General features: G+C 41.0%; 2 protein-coding genes across 9 annotated transcripts; one reads left to right on the top strand and one right to left on the bottom strand.

The window, feature by feature from the left end:
• Positions 1 to 448: 448 nt before the first annotated feature.
• aspa (aspartoacylase) lies at positions 449 to 13,180 on the bottom strand. 2 transcript variants are annotated; one of them, XM_088616411.1, is made up of 7 exons: positions 12,936 to 13,180; positions 9,874 to 10,069; positions 8,937 to 9,030; positions 8,119 to 8,226; positions 6,771 to 6,880; positions 5,771 to 5,945; positions 449 to 961 (listed from the first exon to the last, which is right to left on the bottom strand). In XM_088616411.1, exons 1-7 carry the CDS (start codon positions 13,178 to 13,180, stop codon positions 918 to 920), a joined length of 972 nt encoding a protein of 323 aa, XP_088472537.1. In that variant the 3' UTR covers positions 449 to 917. The 2 variants fall into 2 exon arrangements, with proteins under 2 accessions (XP_088472537.1, XP_088472538.1); XM_088616412.1 differs by lacking the exon at positions 449 to 961 and adding an exon at positions 982 to 2,392.
• On the top strand, positions 2,497 to 19,952 carry spata22 (spermatogenesis associated 22). 7 transcript variants are annotated; one of them, XM_088616405.1, is made up of 8 exons: positions 2,497 to 3,071; positions 15,036 to 15,102; positions 16,207 to 16,344; positions 16,826 to 16,928; positions 17,217 to 17,571; positions 17,892 to 18,018; positions 18,845 to 18,942; positions 19,323 to 19,952. In XM_088616405.1, exons 1-8 carry the CDS (start codon positions 2,877 to 2,879, stop codon positions 19,512 to 19,514), a joined length of 1,275 nt encoding a protein of 424 aa, XP_088472531.1. In that variant the 5' UTR covers positions 2,497 to 2,876; the 3' UTR covers positions 19,515 to 19,952. The 7 variants fall into 7 exon arrangements, with proteins under 7 accessions (XP_088472531.1, XP_088472530.1, XP_088472536.1 ...); XM_088616404.1 differs by having other exon boundaries at positions 2,500 to 3,071; positions 16,775 to 16,928; XM_088616410.1 differs by lacking the exon at positions 2,497 to 3,071 and adding an exon at positions 10,065 to 12,641 and having other exon boundaries at positions 16,775 to 16,928.
• The last annotated feature ends 10 nt before the right edge of the window (positions 19,953 to 19,962 follow it).

Here is a 19,962-nt window from a genome sequence, read left to right as displayed (position 1 = left end):
TTCCCCTTAATACCTCCCATTACGTGTCATAGGACAAAAAAATATGAATATCCCCAAATCTGGAAAACACAGTAAATTTGACCAGCTTCCTGATCTACAAACAGCAAAAATTGAATTGCTGGAGCCTAAAAAATAAACATTGCTATGAATTAGAAATTCAGTCAATCAGAATTCCTTGTTAACCAAAGTATCGATACCAAAGAAAGCCCTTCAGAAAATAAATCTGATTAAAGCAGCATAATGTTCAGACGGAATTCTAATGAGATGTCCTGGTAATTGGGAAAACTAAGATAGATGATACTTTGAGTGAAAATTTCACTTACAAGGAGCGAAGCACGGAGAGGCTGAATGAGACATGAGACAAGAAGCATAAAGGTTACTACTGTTCTTGGGAAGAACAGCACAGAAAGTCACTATTTTGAAGAAAGAAAATGAGACGAGACTCCTCTTATGGTGCTGACTTCCTCATTAGAGTGCCTTTTTAATGGAAACAGAACTGGGAGACTGATGAGAAAGAGAGACACAGAGAAGCTCAGAAATTAGAATGATACCCTTTCTTTCCATCCTCCTTCCTCAGGTAGAGTAAAACTGCACAGTGGCACAAAAAGAGCCACAATTCCAGACCCGAGCATCATTTTTCTTTTTGCACACTGACTCAAACAATGTGAACAATAACAGTGGTAGTATGCAATACCATCTGGATAAGACGAAAATGAAATCTACCTATGTATGAAAAATACATGTATAGAGGTGCAATGCACTTGCAAATGCTAAAAACAAATAAATCTACCAGACAATATAAAACTGTCTAAAATATGAATGCCAGTGTAGACACCACATACTTTCTTAAGATTCTGTTCCAACAGATTAAAAAACACTATCCTTTTAGATAAGATGAACAGGAAATCTAAACTACATTAAGTCATCTTGAATTCGATACATCCTCTATCCAGCCAGGGATCTGAAAAGAAGAATAGAAAAAACTCATACTGATTCCACTAAAGGTCCCCAGCCATTTTTATTAGCTGTAATAGTCTTCAGCAGGGCCGGAAAGGGTTCGCTCATTCATGTGTCTGATAGATGAGTAACTCTGAGAGCATTGCTGGATCTTCTCCCAGTGCTGAAGGAGCACATTTTCGAAAAAGCTTTTAGTGCAGACGAGCATTTAATTGTGCAGCCAGAAATGCCTTTTGCTATGGCTAATCGTGTTTTCAGACGCGTCGTATACAGTATGTCCATCCATTCATTTTCTCATTGCTTCATCCAGCACAGGCTGGTGGGCGAGCCCGAGCCTATCCCAGCAAGCCATTGGCACTGGGCAGGATACACCCTGGATGGGATGCCAGTCCCTTGCAGGTCAGGCAGACACACTCGATTTTCCCAGAAGTCAATTAACCTGCAAGGATGTCTTTGGGCTGTGGGAGGACACAAGAGAACATGCAGACTCCACACAGACAGCACCCCAGGCAACAATGGATGACCACTGTGCCTTCCATGTAATGAAAAAGAAATGAAAAACGAGTAAAGGAACATGGCCATCGATGTTGCTTGAATGGTCTATTAAATGTGAACATGTTAAATAAAACAACAGGTGAAAATCATCCCGATATTTAGTGAGGATATGGCTCAGGAATTGTTGCAGGAAGGTTACAGACTCAGATCTTAGGAGGAGGTGCTGTTGTTGTGCCTTTGAGCACAGTGTGGTATGTCAATCAAGCAAGGTGCACAGATAGATGCAATCGTAAGTGGCTTTGAGTGCCAGCATCAGACAAGTATATTAAGAACTTTAAAGTGATATCCTACAGTATGTGCAGTCATGTAGACATTTTTACAGAACGAAACTCAGATTGTTGTTGTAGTAGTCTTACACATCCACCAGACGGCGCATGTGAGAGAGGGACCCACGAAACGTCAGTAAAAATGTATTTTAAAGTGATATTATTTTTTAAAAACTATAATTGTTTGCGGTAGAATTCTGCTTACCATTACATGTACGGGTAAATATATAGCCATCCTGTTCTGTTTTTTTTAATTCACACAATTAAAGTTACTCTGATGAGATACTATAGCTCTCTACAGAACAGAGAAAACAGACAAACCGAGATAAATGAACAGCTTGATAAACAAGGCTTCAAGTACAACATGTTGCAGCGACCATCTGTCCGCTTTGAACAATTCCCCAAGAAATGTAACAACCCGGGTGAGGTCATTCTGACCCAGTTATCGGGAACGTAAATAAAGCCACTTATAATTAAGATTTTAGGATTGCAGGATGCGAGTTTCTGAATGTAAAGAGAAACATCATCGTCTTGAGCTTGCAGGGGTCGGCCAAATTCGGGCTGCTGAACTTTTCTGAGTAGCTCTCTGCTGTTTGAATCTCGAGGGTTACTTTCTGCATCAGATATTGAAAATAACTTCCGCCAGTGACCTATACTTGTTAAACTCTGCGGCCCTCTCTCAGCACTAACGGGCAATCGCAGAACAGCACCTCTTGCACGATGCATTTTACTTTTAGCCTATTAGACGTCGGCTTTAGCCCAGGTTACAGACGCCAGTGCTACAGCTGATTCCTACCGCAAATTAATTTGGGTTTCTTGATTCAGACAGTAATTGGCTCGGTCGTGCAAATTATGTCTAGTGTCTGCTATCTTGTTTGCAAGCAGGTCATGATTTCAGACGGTTCTAAAAGTGATAAGTTACCATAGATGGGCAGAACAGGACTTGTGTGTAATGCGTCTCATCTGCCAGAAAAAAGGCTATCTAAAAGGGCACGACGAGACAAAACATCAGGCTAGGTTTTCGGAATACACAGGAGAAATACGGAGGGGGGAATTGAGAACAGTTCAAAAAGTCGCTTCAGAGACAATTCGGAGACAATGTTGCGGCTACCCGAGCTAGTTATCGGGGTATCACGGCTTGTAGCAGCAGCTGAACAACCCTTCGCGGGCGGTGAGCTTATTCAGCAGCGTGTGCAGGAGGTCGCGGGGGAGATGTGCCCGGAGAAACGACACCTCTTCCAGCCCGCGAGTTTATCGGCTAGATCGAGGATTTCACTCGGATGGCCCAGCAAGGTCAGTAAAAAAAAACCAATTGGCCCTTGCTCTAAAAAGTTTGCCGTCCCCTGGTCTAGACGCACTTTACAGATAAAGAGAAAGGCACACTTCACAAGTTGCACGGTTAGGCACAAATCTACTCGGAAACAGAAGCATTTACGACTCTTCGGGTGTTATCTGCTGTGACAAAAATCGCAAAAAGATCCAACACCTACAAAACAACACTTTTACTGTAACAGTCAAATATAAATAATCGTTTATTATTTCCTTTGCAAACATTATTCAAGTGTTTGCAAAACATTGGTATCGTAAATAAAAGAATGGATGTGTAATCTGTAGGGTTTTTTTTTCAGTTGACTGAATACATTTGTTGACAGTAAAATTTGAACACAAATATTATAAAAAGCACAGGCACCAATGATATTCACAAACTATCTTACTGCTCTGTCAAACCTACACTAGTTACAGTGCAGAACATACAAATAATTAGGCACTTTAGACATTTTTTGTTCCAGTTAAAATTGTTTAAATCTATTCTTAAATACATGAGAAATGTTTTTATTTTCAAAAATGCATGTGACACTTCAAGACAAAAATAAAGCCACTTAAAAGTATCAAATATTGATAATGTATTCTTAATGGATTGTTGATGTAGGAATATACATATATTACTCTTCTGTTATAAATTAAAATTTGAAGTTTAATATGTTGTTATATATATGAACATTTTATTATAAGAATTAGAAAACAACTCTGCAATCAAAAGATTTAATAGAATATCTGAAAATTTCTAAACTATTACTGAGATATGTGTAAAACAATGTGTTATTAAAATATAATATTACAGAGAATTTACTGTAATTTTGCACTAAAGAGGCAAATCTGAATTTAAACTTGTCATTAACACTTAATCACCTGAGATGTTTTAACAGTTGTGCTTTTAAACAGTGATCAATTTTTCCAGTATAAATTTAGTGTTTCTTACTAAAACGATAAAAATAACATTTAGAAAAAACAACTGTACCAAAATACCATCCCTTAAAAAATCTTAACAATATTAAGTTACAGTTTCATTCTGTTAAAATTGCCTCTTAATTTAAAAATAATTTTAGAGCAGATGGATAAGTTAACACAAATTACTTTTTGTGCTCCACTTCCTTGTAGAACAAATATTCTAATATCTGTTTGTGGGGGAAAAAAGGGATGTCAATATCTGCTGAGAGCTTACAGAAATCACAGGGAAGTATGATGCAACACTGTCAGTTTCTGTAATGTCAGAGCTCAGTAAACCTGTATAATTGCAGCACAGTATAAAGATACAGTAGGCACTTGTGTGTGTATATATGCCTGAGTAATGTGAGTAATTTTGTTTTGAGTAGCAATTATTTCTGTGTAGCAGAGGAGCCTTTTAAGCTGCACAAAAAACTTTTTGTTATAAGTGTCCGGTAATAACCTCTATGACAGTGTCCTGTGATTGTCCCCAGAGAGCTTTACATTCTATGGCTGACTGAAAAGGAGGGGGCACATTGTCGAAGCGCAAATTAGGAGAAATGTCTAAGACTATCAGGCTAAATTAAGACTTAAAAACTTGCTGGCAGAATTGAAAAGCAAAGCGCTGATGCAGTTTTTGACAGCTTCTTGGCTCTAGTGCAATTCCAGCCCTTTGTGCACAGAAAGGAGTGGATGTTGGTTTAACTGATGCCAGGAATCTGAAACAGATTAGCCACAGTATCTCTGTTTTGCACCTTCATGATGTTTACTTTTTTTTTTTACTGGAGAAAATGTGAAATGTTCATGTGTAAAAACACTCTTCTTAACTTTTTGATGCTGGGAGTTCCCCCACTGCATGAGAAATGTGGTTATTAAATGTGACCTTAAAAGTCAGTTGCTAGGAATTTTGTGCCGCAGCTGTAATTTATCCCTTACCAATATATATACATACAAATGACGGTTATAAAAATAGTTAGATACATGTAATATAAAAAGGAGTCGAAACCTCAGTAAAAGGCAGCACGTGTGTTATTTCTAAGCTGTGCAGTGGTGAGCCATTGAGTGCTGCTCCCTCATGGCTCGGGGTCCTGGACTTGATGGTGAACTGTGACGCCTGTGTGTGTGGGGCTTTTCCATGTGCTCCAACTGGCACGGTTTCAACTACCCCAGACATGGTGGCTGGGGTAACTGGCGTCTCTAACTTGTCCCGGGATGTGTGCTCTTTGATGGACTGGTGTGTCAAGTAGTCCTTGTGTGTGTGTGTGCCCTGTACTGGACTGGTCTCTGAATTGTCCCTGTGTGTGTGTGTGCCCTGTACTGGACTGGTCTCTGAACTGTCCCAGTGTGAGTGTGTGTGTGCCCTGTACTGGACTGGTCTCTGAACTGTCCCTGTATGAGTGTGTGTGCCCTGTACTGGACTGGTCTCTGAACTGTCCCTGTGTGAGTGTGTGTGCCCTGTACTGGACTGGTCTCTGAACTGTCCCTGTGTGAGTGTGTGTGCCCTGTGATGGATCCATCCAGGTCTATCCAGGCTTGCCATTGGCCTTACAAGGTCCTGTAAAAGCAGCCTTCTATTAATAGATGTTTGATGTAATAATTCTTTTGAACTCTACATGTAATATTTGCAAAGCTGAAGTATTTCAAGTATTGTATCAAGCAGTATTGAAGACCTTCTCTTCTGCACAGCATGCCTGCTCTATAAATCTATGTCTTGGTGACACGGATACCTGTTGCTTCCAGCTGGTCTTTTCTAGTTGTAACAAACGCTTGTCTCTTCTCGTAATATGCCGCCTCGTTTATAAATGTAGGGTAGACTGTGCTGTCACCCTCGTACAGCATTGTCCTCCCATCAAACATCTGGAAGATGGGCTCTCCGGGGTTCAGGGGCTCCCAGTCACGGTCCTGAAGGAATGCAAAACCTTTGTGTAAGACACTGGATTAGCTCCATACCTTCAGAACTCCGATGCAGAGGTACTATACAGCAGTAACCACACTCACATTGATCCCTTGCGGTTTGGACTTCAGGAATTTCTCATCGCTGCATAACGAGGGTTATTAAAGCCGTTTTAATTAGTAAATAAAATTCCACACCAAAACATGCATACTGTACTTATAATGGTTTAAGTCAGTGGTCACGAACAGCTGCCAGAACAAGTTCGTGGACAGTAAAAGATTCTTCAGAACAGAAGACAAATCCCAGTAATGCGATTGTAGACAGAGTGTTGAGTCGAGATTTTTGGCTTTAACCTGCTTTCTTTGATGGATGACAACCAAGCCAATCGGTCAACCCCTTGATGAACAGAGGGGTTCCTGCACTAGCAGTAGAGTTGAGAATAGTGGAGGGATGTTACCTCACTGAATGCTGGGAAATAATGGTCTAGCAGGCATGCATTTGCACTCCAGAGAGCTGCTGATGCAAGAGTTAGGGTTGTTCCTTCTGCAAATTTTCCATTATGGACTCCACTCACTCAAGCAGAGTAACTGGGCCCACCAGATCGTCATGTAAAGGAGCATTTTTCTAATATATGTCCCATGTTAATCATAAAGACTGCCATATATTTACCTGATCAAAATCATAACAGAAGGCCAGTTTGGGCCTAGAGATGGGGAAACTTAATCAAAATTAAAATAATCAAGAGGCACCTTCATTCTAAAACTACAGGTTGACGGAAAATCGAACCATAACACCTTGGAAATAAAGTCTAGCTCTCTCCAGTCTGAACTTACCTGTAAATCAGGATGCACCAAGCCAGAAATATTTCCACATTCGTCTCTGGGGTAATCCACTCTCTCTGAGACCCGGTAAACATCCACTGTGCAGGGAGGGAACTCCATACCTGTGGCACACAAAAAACAGCCTCTCTTTCTAATCAAGGTCAGCTTGACATCATCATCTCGGTTATTATTTCAGTTTCTCATTTGCAATTCAACAAGCAGTCTAATCATTGCCAGGGCTGAACCATTGTTGAGCTGATTGTCGTGGCATGAAAAAATGCCAGGGCATTCCACCTTTTCTTTCATTGTATTTGTGAAAGTGCAGCACGCAATCAATTTCATCTGTAATACAGAGACAAATAAACAGAAGAGCTGTCCTGTTTCTGTTTAGTTCTATTCGCCCCACAGCTTCATTCATTTAATTCATTTTAAAAGGCACTGATTGCAATATGTTTCTGATAAATACTGTAATAGTATATGATGTGAGATGTAAAATGTGAACAGCACGACATGCTCTGAAAGGTACTGTATTCCATGGATAGTCCGTTAGTGACCTACAGAAGTGCAAACCTGACATCTAGTGGAGTCTTTAACACGGATGTTCACTATGCCTCAGAACTCATTTTAACTGCAGAACACAGTCTTTCTTGAAAGCATTTCTTTTTCTTTCAGACAAAGAAAATGCTGTTTACTGTCATAAAACGGAGAAGTAAAAAAAATATACAGAACATACAAATTCTCATAAGTTTATCTTCTCTCATTTCTAAATGGCTTCACAGAAAGCCTGGAGGAGATCAAATGCTTACAGTTCAATTCTGCGTCCAGCTCTTCATGGGAGTTGAACAAAAGTCATGCTCAGATAATGTGAAACTGAAAAGTACTAAGCTGCACATATGTAGGCAGCTAAAATTCAATTAATCTAATTTTCTGACACGAGAAAAAGTTTGTCTTTGACATTTTTCTATGCATCCCTGTGCATAAAATTCAGAAAACACCATATGTAACAAACATTATTTTAAACACTAAAGAGCACTCAGTAATGCTTTAATGTAACAATAGCACCATATTGCTTTAAATGATTTAAGCCTGCATGATGCTCCCGGCTTTTTGCAAGCATGCTAACAAAATGTCTGATAAGCGTAAAAGAGTAGAAATACAGTAGCATAGTAAATTCCAAAGGTATTAAAACAATCCCGTTTATTATTAAAAAGGACATGTCAGCACCTCTAAAACACCGATCACTCAAGCAGAACTAATACTAGTGTGTAAATATGCACCTTGTCTGTTTCACTGGAGCAGGCTGCTGAGGTCTGAACGAAAACAAATGCACAGTGTTAACCTAAAGTTCAAAATGACTGACCTCCGTTGAAAAGCTCGATGAAGTCCAAAGCATGCTTCAGTATTTTCCTCATGATCTCCAAAATATCGCCTCTTACAACGCCCTGCGGCTGTGGGCCAACTTCCAGACCTGAAAGAAACAATGGACGCGTTTTAATGTTTTACATGAACTTTAGAGGCACATTTTTCCTTTCGTAGGCATAACAGAAATGTCACTCCCCACAGACACATTTCTCCACAGCTGCGCATGTTGTGTACATAGTTGTTGATCCAAGATGCATTTTCAAAACCGTTTCCCAAGTAAGGAAACTGATTCATCTGTGCTTCACCGGACAGGCACATACTCCTGGTGAGGGTCACAGTAGGCCAGGGTCTATCCCAGAAGGTGGCACTACACCCTAGATGGGACGCCGGTCATTTGCAGGGGCAAACACACACTCGCAACACTCAAGCACACTGATAATTCAGGGAGCCCAGAAGGTGATTGGAAAACAAAGCACCTGTTGAACCCCCCCCGCCCCATGACCGCAGGGAAAACATGTACCAGGACACAGGAGCTCCGCGGCAACTGTGCTAATCAAAGAGCCTCTGTGGCACCCAAGTAAGGAAATTACACCCAAAAGATGCTAATAACATAAGCTGCTTAACCTGAATGGAGCTGGCTCAGCTCTGGCAACTGTCTGCAGGAGCTGTGACACGTGGAAGGAAATGAGGCCCCCTGCTTTCATCAAAGGTCGTATGTGCGGATCATTTACAGTGCCGGTCCCGGAGGCAAGACTGTACATTTCTTTTGGATTTCTGCTCGCCGTGTCGCTTTGCGGAGGTGGACCTGATACTCACCCAGACCGTGCTTGGCGACAGATCGTGTGGTGGCATACTTAAGCACGGGGTGATCGTTCACCAGCACGGAGCAGGAGGCTGGGGCGATGGCGCTCTGAGTGACAAAGCAGAAACTCTTTACTCGTGACCCATCCACTGCATCCTCGGAATCCCATGAACTTCCATGCCAGTGGTCAATAATAATAATAATAATAATTCCTTACACTTCTATAGTGCTTTTCTTGACACTCCACTCAAAGTGCTTTACAGGTCATGGGGATCCCCTCCACCCCCACCAGTGTGCAGCCCCACCTGGATGATGCACCAGTACTCTCCCCACACACCAGCTCTCAGTGGGGAGGAGAGCAGAGTGATGAAGCCAGTTCAGAGAGGGGGATTTTAGGAGGCCTTGACTGGTAAAGCCCAGGGGGAAATTTATCCTGGACACCAGGGTAACACCCCTACTTTTTATTGCGAAATCTTGGGATTTTTAATGACCACAGAGGGTCAGGAAACATAAACAAAGTTTTATGTTTCATATATTACCATATAGTGTCCCCATCACTACAATGATGGGGCATTATAATGAATGGGGCATTAGGACCCACACAGACCACAGGGTGAGCGCCCCCTTCTGGCCCCACTAACACCTCTTCCAGCAGCAGCCTTAGCTTTCCCAGGAGGTCTCCCATCCAGGTACTGGCCAGACTCACACCTGCTGGGCTACCAGTTGTGAGTTGCAAGGTGATAGAGCTACTGGTGAGATTCAAAGACTGAGAGTGACTTAGTCACCGCTTCACATCAGAAGGGGGGAGTGAAACCTAATGTTTTGCTTTACTACGCAAGTTGAGATTAAAGCTTTTAATTCAAAGTAGGCTAACTGATGTAATGGCATTTAGTCTTTTTTATGAAGCATAATTGACTTTGACATCCTTGCCTTGGAATTAAAAGTTGTTACCTGAATGTAATGAACCATTTGAAGATTAAAGTCATCCTGCGTGCTCTCTAGAATCACCGTACCTCCCATGTTAGAGGTAGTATTATGAAGATCAAAGATGACATCATAGGCATCCTGACTACCCTTTGGTCCAAATATCTGATTGATTTCCTGAGCTCTTCTCACTTCATAAGGCAGATCTTCGCAATGGGGTGCCCTGTGGAGACATCGCATATCTATCAAACATTCCCGTAATCAGCCGTTCCTGTAAAGCCCCTGGTGATGAATGTGCTAGTTCAACAGCATATTAAATGAAGGGCCGTGTCCCGCTCTGTAATTAGAAAAGATAAGGATCTAACAAGCAAAAGGGGAAGGCTCTGGAGGCCAGAGCTAATCAGTTTACCTGCAAGATGCAGCAACCACGTCATACATGTAGTAATCTACTTAAAAAACCTTAAATCACATTTGAGGGAGAGCAGAGAGGCTGTGCTGCAGGACACGGCAAATGAGTTTCAAATGCACTTGTAGGATTTTGTTGACACCGCAGAGCATTCACCCTTTTAAAGCAAACTCCCAGTGAGGTTTAAAAGCGCGCTACTGGTTTGACTAAGGTTTTATATAAACCCACAAATGTTCTCCCCCTGCTCTTCAGCACAGAAAGCTGGCAGTGTGCAGTGGAGCAGGGCCTTTTGCAGCACAGGAGGAGTTATTCAAATTGCACATTTGTATTCAGACGCATATTCATATTGCCGTTCAAAGGCAGAGTAAAACGTGCACAGCAACATCACAGCACGAATTTCACATTCCGAAATGCATCAAAGCCTTTTTTATGAGTCTTCGATTGCCACATGTTTTGTGCTCTGCCACGGTGTCAGGCTCTCCCTGTGACACTGAAGAGCCACTCTTCCATTCGCCTGGTGCTGCTCTTACTGTCCGCGGTGCTGTTTTAAAATGTTGTGGGCTTTCACAACACAATTGTAAGCTTTTCCCTTCATTGCAATTGTAAAACAGCTAAAGGCTCTATAGCCTTTCAGCCAGCATGTTCCGTGAACCACTCACTTGTGTAATAGAGCCAATGTTGCACCTGTGGTGTATTGGTCTTCACCTCTCAATTTCAGTTCATACCCGAAGATGATGTTCTGCTCATTTGCTTTACATTACACAACTCTTCTGGCTGCTCTCATTAGTGTGGTCATTTGGGACAGTGTTTTTCAAACATCCAGGTTTGTTTTCGCTTTTAGTCCTTCATGTATCTCACAGGTAACTGCAACATTGCTTGTTTTTTTTTTTAAAGAAAACACCCTGTTTTGGATTGGACTGTATTTTTTTTTTTTTTACAATTAAAACATATCTGTGTGGAAATAAAATACACTGAAGATCTCAAAGCTCCTATGTATGTTTTAACAATTGCAACCTATGCACCTCAGAATAAAACAAGGCGTCTAGCTCATTAAAAAAAAGTGTAGGCCCCAGGGATCCTATTCCTGATCCTGGGACACACACAGTGTTTTAAGGGTTCTGCTCCAGCCAGGATCTTAACCACTGGATATACATTCTAGAAATGTGAATAATTAATGAGATTTGTAATCCGTTTGAACCCTGAACCAATTTCTAACTTCCAAAACTTATTTGAACCCACTGGACCTCGGCACAAGGAAAGTGGTGGTAATGTGTGATATACTGTCATTCCCCTCTGCGTCAGTTCATCATAAATTGATCACCTATTAAGAGCCGTCACGTCAGAAATGAGGGTTCGAAAGCTGAATAAGGAGGACTTGAAGTTGTGTACCCAGAGGTTCCTGGAAACAGTACACTGGAAGATTTTCTTTTAATCTCGGGGGGGCGAATTTGGAAACAAGCTCCCCGAAAGTCTAAACCGGCACGCAGATCAATTAAAGCTGTCACTTAGCATTAGTGATGCAGAGCTCGGCTGGAGCAAAAAAAAAAAAAAGCTGTGGACAAGCAGTTCCTCCAGGACTGGGGATGGAAACCCCCACTTATAAAACGCTTCCCCACAGACCTTCTGCCTGGGGCTAAAAACCTCAGATTGCTCAACTCCCTGTTGCTTGTTCCATGAGCTCAGCCCTGTCGGCCCCACCTTCACTTCCCCATAGTCTCAGCCTTACAGTTGCAGAAGTGGGCTGAAGCCATTCAGAGGCGCCCTCGGCACGATGTTCCTCCGCAAGCCCAGCACAGATGGACTAAATGTACTCTGTTCTCCGAAGCTGTGCCTGAAGCTGAGCCGCGTATTTAAATTCCCAGCATCCCCGGACTGCTCTCCCCCTGTCTCCTGTATACAGAATAAATAACGTCCCACAAAGAGCAGTATGGAGGTTTAGCAAGTGGCTGTTCCACTGTGGTGGAGGGATGTGGAGTCTCTTAAGTTTCCAGGTTGGCACTGCCAAGTAGGCCAACTTCCAGTTCTTTACAAACTGGGCACAGAACAGGCCCATTGGTCTGCGCTAAAGGCCTACTGGGGGAAGAAAACGCAAGAGCAACTTCTTTTGTCGGGTTTTCCTGCACTTTTATATGCTTGTTTTTCTCATGTTCTCAAAGGAGCCCTTTAGCTCGCTGAAGTGAGCTTTATTTATTCAGCTCACCCGCTTATTAAAGTCCATCGAGCACCACAAGAAAGCACTTCAGGGGGATTCAAGAGCTTTCGAAGGCATGGCGGACGGGTGACGGTAAAGGAACGGAAACGCTTCGTAACCCAACAATTTTAATATTTTCGCCAGTGTAAAGGAGAAGAGGAACTAACCCCGGACACTTCAGCGTGAAGTTCCTGTGAGGTATCCGGAGCGGTCTTCTTAAAAAAAAAAGTGCGTGACCAAATCAAAAGGGAAGATTATTCGATAGAAAGGATTTATAAAAATGGTCATTATCAGCTTATAAATGATATAATAATACGAGGTAACATGTTACAAAACGCCGGTGACATGTCTTGGAAAGTCTTCCCCGTTTCCAAATGTGGGTTATTCTCCTTGTTGCAGTGAAAGGTGTGATAGTAACGACGACTCTGTGGAAACGACGTCTCGTAAAACCTCTGTCAAGACACGAAACTGCACGGCTGCCAGGAGACCCACCTCAGGTTTTCGGTCGTGAAAGCCCTGTTCAGGTCCGAGTCGATGTACCTCGTACACTTCTCCACCGCCCTGGGGTTGGCGATGAAGGGGGTCACCTCGACTCCGCGCCTCCGGATCTCGACCCCGTTTTCCAGCCAGAGCTTGACCAGCGTCACCCCTGACATTTCGTTCCCGTGCGACCCCCCGAAAATAGCAACCCTTTCAGCCCGGCTGAGCCCTTTCGCACCGCGGTGGCAGGAAGTCATCGCCCCGAAAACTGGAGAAGCCCCGCAGCCGGTCTCGGGAGCGAGTGAACAGGGGAAAGGAAAAAAAAAGTTGCAAGTTAAAAGTGGCCTTTCCGCTGGGAGGGCTTCAGTCTCGGCTGCCCGGCATGCTTCAAACTTGCATAATGGTAACGATTAAATGGCTGAAGTACTGTACATTGCTCCCGTGTTGTACATTACTTCAGTGGGCCGGGTTTGCCTCGCAAGATCCTCCTCCTGCTCGTCTGCAGGGTACAGTTCCTTATACGCGCTCGCTAGCAGCTGGCTCTGATCCACAAGTGCGGCACAGTACGTTCCGTGCAACAGGTTAGACAGGTGCCCGAGCGCGGAAATTGCAGCTGTACAGTACCTTTCCTCCGATAACACAAGAACACCCCCCCCCACACCACCACCACCCCCTTAGGGAGGGGCTGTCACAGGACAGGACAGTGTTGTTACAGCACAGTGCGATCGGGAGAGGCGAGATCAGTTCAGTCCGTCTCCACCTGCAAAACAGAACGAAAAAACAAAAGGGGCATTTTCACAGCACGCACTGTACCAGCAGTACGGTGAAGCGCTCGACAGGTCTGACCGCACTTCATTTTCTCCCGCAGAGTGCTCTGACCGGTACTGCGAGAACGTCCACTGCTGTGCCTGAGCGTTTCTCCTTGTTTTTCCTCCCTGTTCCCCGTCTTTCCCGTCAGCTGCCTGTCCAGCTCAGCTGTAACACCACTCGCGATCATGGCCCGAGTCCAGGCACTTGCGGTTGCTTTGAAGTTTTCACGGGACATTGCCTCGCTGTAGTTGTACTTTTTGTTTCCCTACGAAAGTACGTTTCTGAAGGAGATGGACTATTCCGGGAGTCACTGCCTTTACAGCTCTTTATGTAATGGTACTGTACACACTGTACACTGTATACAGTGGTGTTTTTCCGCTTCTACGCAAGTTAGATGATTTGCACTTCCATTTTTTAATCATTTCGCCGTGCGCAGCCCATACCGAGTCTCGCCTTACAAAAAAAAAATGTTTTATAAGAAAATGCTATGTCGTGAATTGCGGCAATTCTAGACACGCGGACTGCAATGTTAGGCCAATTTCTGAAGGTCTCGCGGCAGCTCCCGCGAGCCCGCGTGCCGGCGGGCTCGAGACGCGGAACGGGCAGTTGGAGACGAGCCGATCGGATCGGTTTTTAATAGGTAATTATTAATACATTCGTCACAACTAAAAGTTAACAACTTCCCTCAGGGCTCAGTCGTTTTGCCTCCCTTAAACCATAATCGGACGAAGTTTTATGTCACTTAACATAAGACCTACAGCGAACAAGTGTCGGGAAACGATTTTCCGCCGGTCTTTTTAGTTGAATAATTAATAATTACCTTGAAAGTAAGCCATAATTTAAATATGTCGCCATTAAGTCGGATAAATTAAAGAGACACAATAAGACGTTTAGTAGCTCTTGGCCTTTAACTAAAATAACTATGAGAAAGCATTTAATACCTACGAACTTAACCCGTCGTTTACATGAGTCCACTCAAAGCTTCGTTGTACATTGTTTAGAAATGTGTAGTTTAGGTGAATTTCCTGTAGAGGTCAGCAGAGCCCCATGGAAAAAATATGAGTCGATCTAGTGGTGACAGCTTAATGCAAAAATGCAAAGAGTTGCCTTTTCCCCCCTGTAGTAATATGCGACGACGAAAAACAAGCTTCTATAACATAATCTTATGTAAAAACGTAATAATGTTAAATATATATTTGTCATATTAAAATATAATTTTTTGACCAATGCTGTTCGTAACGTCTTGCTGAAATTCTCACTCTCCAGCTGTGTTGGATTTGTGTCTATTGTATTTTCATGCAGCACGACAGGTTTTCCGTTAGCGACATGAAGAGAACTCACAGTGAAAACCCTCCAAGACCGACGGCAGGTAAGACACCTGAGTGACAGTGACCGGGACCCACAGGTACAGCACAACTGAACGAACATTTAAACCCACCTCTCCGTATTTCTCTCGATACGTGCTTAGTCAGGTAACCTATGACAGGCTTCATGATAATTACATTTTCCTCTCTTACTGTTCCTCCGATACTCGTGTCTCTCCTCTCATAACCATGTTATCCCTTTCATGTTCAGAGATGCAGCTTCATTGTTCTTCTGGTTTGTGTTAACCTCATCATTTACTTTTTAGATTTCCTTTCATTGTATTGGTCTTACCCAGTTTGAATGTACTTTTTATGGACGAGAGTATCAGCTAAGCTAGTAATAATAATAATAATAATAATAATAATAATAATAATAGTTGAATTTGAACAACACAATTTACAACTTCTTAATGAATATGCTTGGAATTAGAAACAGATAAACAAAGATATGAAGATAATGGGTTAAATTATACCATATTTAGAGACTGATTTTATATTTCTATACAAATTAATGGTTCAAGACTTTTATTTGCTCATCAAATAATTTTCTTGCTTTAAAAAACAAACCATTATTTGAAAACATAATGATAAAATCGAAGTAATTGTTTCAAACAGTGTGGTAGAAGTGTCCACAATCATATCCAATTAATTCTACCTGATTTAGTCTTTTCCATACTACCAATCCAGATTTCAGGTTGATTATATCCTATTCATTAAATATTAGCCAAATCTCACATCTTATCAAACAAGCTGGTTTCGTTTGGAATGAATGGAATGGCTTAACTGATGTACAATTCAATTTACAGAAAAAAATAATATACTTCAGAAATGTACTATAACATGAACTCAGTGAAAGATGGATTGAGTGTAATGTATATTGTCTAGTAGATGAATAGGCCTATTAAGCAGTTAGGTGTAATACTGTACGTTCTACAGGAACTACAGAATAATATCGCTAACACATGTAAATGTAAGAGATGAGATGTTATTATATACATAATGTGTTACACTCAAGTTCATATTGGGGTTAAATTCTGTATACAGTATGTATCATATGCATAATACATGTAGCCCATCCCTGGCTCAGTGTTTTTCTTTGTTGTGTAAAGGTTGCTTGTCTGTACCATTGTTTAATCAAAAGAAACGAAACAGACTACCTTTGACATCAAATCCTTCAGAGGATGAATTCTACTCCAGAAATGAATATTCATCTTCACCGGGCTTTCCATCTCCCTCTTTGTCATCAGGTAGTTTTGATTTCCTGTTCTTTTTAGATTGCCTTTTTAAAATATGCAGTATCCATTTAACAAAAAAAACAACAACAGATTAAACAAAAAAACGTTTATGGTAAAATGGCTACGTTCTCTGCTGTAGTTGTGTGATCACCACGTTAGCTGTAAGGTGAATGTTTATGAAATAAGAGTGGACAACGCTAACTGAACAAAGCCGTAACTGAATCTTCCTCTGTTCCACTCAAGAGGATGAACCGTGTACAGTTCTCCCCCCACTTAAAAAGTGTTCTTCTGATTTTTCATTCATGGCACAAATCTAATACGATACAAGAATTTAGGAAGGATCCTATTCGACCTGCTGGTAAAACCCATGAGTAAGTGTTGCTGTTGTTTACACCCTTTCACAAAGACACTGGAGAGATGCATTCAGTAACTGCCTTTTTAGGTAATGCAGGGTTCTCCCAGGTACAAGCACAGAGCAACTTAATGTCCACAGCCCAGAACACCCAGTGGACCAAGCAAGGATGTCAGAACACAGGTCCAAATGTAAGCTCCAGAGGAAGAGGCTATGCACCATTGCCACATCCTGGCAAGACTGGGTATGGTTACTGAAGTCTACTTTTTAAATCACAGTACAGTTGTTTACATCTTTTATTTACACATACAGTACGTTTTTGCTTATGTGTAGCTTTTACACGGCATGGAATAACTATGCAAGGTAATCTTGCTTACCTACAGTACATACTATTTTTTAAAAATACATTTATAACTGTGTCCTTTATCTTTACATCTGGGGATGGAATCAAATGCAGAAAGTACATTTGGCATTGCAAGACTTAAGTCATCTACGAGTCTTTCAAATAACTAATTGTAGTTTGGTATTTCAGATCAAAAATGGGACAGCAGGACTTTAGTTCAGTACCCTGGCGAGATCCTGGCATGCCTGTGAATATGAAGCAAAATAGCTTTCCCAGCAGCAGTGGAAACATTCAGAGCCAAATGGCTACTGTTGACTCCCACCAAAAATCCGGTTTCCAGTCATTTAACAGACAGTCCAATCTTTCTGAGTCCTTCCATCAAAAAGAGTTGCAAAGACAAAAATCTAGCCAATCGCAAGCATCTCAGCGTGGAGCTCTAGGATTACAGAACCCCACCTGGCAATTTAAATCAGCTACCCACTCCACCAAGTTAAAAAGAGACAGTCTGGATATAGGCCCTCCCAATACCTTTGATGAATTTCAGGTATTAATTTTATCGGTTTACTCATGCTAGCACAAAATAATTACAGATTCAGTAACTTTAGTAGAGTTATAGTTAAAATCTCTCACATAACATAATGATAACAGTTCATAGCCAAGTATAATCCGTTTTAAATTATAGTTTTATTTTTAGGTGTAACAAAGTGTTACAGTACTATAGTAAGGCCAGATCATTATACTGTATAATTATAAAAACAATTTGATTAATTTTAGATATACAATCTCTTTTAAACCTTTATAGTTATAACTTTAAAAAAAGTACTTTTGATGCCTTAAAATATCAATTTTTCTGTAATTCTGAAGAACACGCCAGCGCTCCAGACTAGACCTATAGAAGAAAAATCTCTGCGAATTCTGACCACAGTTGCTGAAGGCATGAAGCACTGGAGTCAGTACAGCGACAAAGCTGCTCTTTTATTTGAGGTTTTCGGTATGTTCTCTCTGTCCATTATCTCTTTTTTGGTTTAGTATGAATCTCCTTTCTACCTTAATATTAATTGGGTTAGCAAGTGCTTTGGGTTGATGCAAGTTAGGGCAGGTACAATTTGTACCCGACCTCAGACTCACTTAAACCATAAAGAGACTCTTAATGGAAGAATCTTAGATCTATATTTCCCAATCTGGTCCTCAGGAATGCCTGTGTCTGCTGGTTTTCATTACATCCCGGTTGTTCATGCCTTATTGTGATTAGTACTGGTCTGCTAATTTATGCATTTAATTATAATTATACGGCTTGCTTGTGATATTTGTGTAATTTTCTTACCCTTTTCTACATTCAGTCCTTAGTTTCCGAAATGCACAACTTTAAGGGTACTGTTTCTAGCGGCTTCGTCATACAGGGCAATACAGCATACTGCTTCTGCTGGACTTAAGAGTTGATTCCCTTTTTTGTGTCTAAACTTCAATTGATCACTTATGTTAAAGAAGCACTGATGGGGATGGATGACATTCTCACAATCGGTGAGTTTTTGCAGACTTCCAGTTGATTATATTTCAGGTTAAATTGACTTAGGTTCTGAAACTGAAAAATCGATACCAATTGGTAACATTGGGAACAATCATAAATTTCATTCAACTTTTAAAGCAAATATGCCTCAGGTTGAAAGCTGAACTCAATTAGTCTGCAATTAAGAGCTCGTCTGGAACACAAACCAGAAGGCAGGGGGGATTTAGGACCAGCGAGGGGAATCACTGGCTTAGATCAAATAATACAATATGTTTGCTGTGGTCAGCTTACTTTTGAAAATCTTTTACAGCTACTCTTGACTCTCCTGTCACAACTGGACCTTATGGTTCAAAGAACTTTCTTTTAAGAGACGGGAAGGATATCGTGCAGTGTGTTTTTTATGAAACTGTAAGTCGTTTCTTCTTGAAATTAGTTTTCTGTGCTTAGCTGTGCATAAAAAACATTTGGCTGAGCTGTAAAATGAGAACCATTGTTTCTCTGACACTCGGACAAAAGCTAGTTAATTCTGCAGATATCTTTTACTTTTCATTTCCTTTGTCATTTGAAATCTTTATTTTGTTTGTACAGGTACTGTAGTTATAGTTTTTACATAATTCGTTTTTAAAAAACAACATTGTATAGAGCTGTTACTACAGTTATTGGAACTAGAAATTGAATCACTGTCTCATAGTCAAGTCTGAAATGACAAAGGGCACGTTAATAAAAAGATTATGAAAACTGTTACTGTAACTGTTACAATAACATGCTTACCTTTGTATTTTAAACAGGACCGTGAACTTCCAAGATTAATCAGAGGTCAAGTTCAACGATGTGTTGGAAACTATGATAAAAGCAGAAACCTTTTAAAATGTGTTTCGGTAAGACCAGCCACACAAGCAGAACAGAAAAACTGTCTTGAGTCTGTTAAAGCTTCAGATGCTGAAATGAGACAATTTGTAAAAATGCTTAGAGAAATTTAACAACTTCACCATACAGTTATTTGATTTGATTAGATTCATCCATAGTCATTTGATTTCTTCGAAACAAGAACAAAAAATGTAAATGTTTATAGAACAGTAAATGCATTCCAAAAGTACTTATTCATTAAACAGTTCCCTGTTTGATTATACAGTTAAATGTAATATCTCACATCAATAGTTTGTTTTCTCTAAGTAACAATTCTTGTTAAGTAGGAATTTCTCCACAGGTGATAATTAAAATGATGTTGAATGTCAGTATTTGTACTTACTGTATATATTTAAAAACAGTTATGTATTAAGCTTTATGTTTTGTAAGCTTATGTCTTTGTAGTTAAACTTCTTCAGAGTACCAATGAATGCAGTTTTCAAAACAACCATAGTGTTAAATATGCAAGTTATTTTAGGACAAATTTAAATAAATCAAAGTAATTACTGATACTGTGATTGC

The sequence above is a fragment of the Lepisosteus platostomus genome, chromosome 22 (genome assembly GCF_059453375.1).
Source record: "Lepisosteus platostomus isolate fLepPlt1 chromosome 22, fLepPlt1.hap1, whole genome shotgun sequence".
NCBI classification, from domain to species: Eukaryota; Metazoa; Chordata; class Actinopteri; order Semionotiformes; family Lepisosteidae; genus Lepisosteus; species Lepisosteus platostomus.
The sequence above is the reverse complement of the archived record's forward strand: the minus strand, read 5'-3'. Positions and strand labels throughout refer to the sequence as shown.

Coding starts and splice junctions, on each gene's coding strand:
- spata22 (XM_088616404.1), top strand. CDS start 2,877: ATGTTGCGGCTACCCGAGCTAGTTATCGGGGTATCACGGCTTGTAGCA. Junction 15,103..16,206: donor CCCTCCAAGACCGACGGCAG/GTAAGACACCTG, acceptor TGTTGTGTAAAG/GTTGCTTGTCTGTACCATTG. Junction 18,943..19,322: donor AGTGTGTTTTTTATGAAACT/GTAAGTCGTTTC, acceptor TATTTTAAACAG/GACCGTGAACTTCCAAGATT.
- aspa (XM_088616412.1), bottom strand. CDS start 13,180: ATGACTTCCTGCCACCGCGGTGCGAAAGGGCTCAGCCGGGCTGAAAGG. Junction 6,881..8,118: donor CATCGAGCTTTTCAACGGAG/GTCAGTCATTTT, acceptor TGTGTGCCACAG/GTATGGAGTTCCCTCCCTGC. Junction 2,393..5,770: donor AGACCAGCTGGAAGCAACAG/GTATCCGTGTCA, acceptor TATCTGATGCAG/AAAGTAACCCTCGAGATTCA.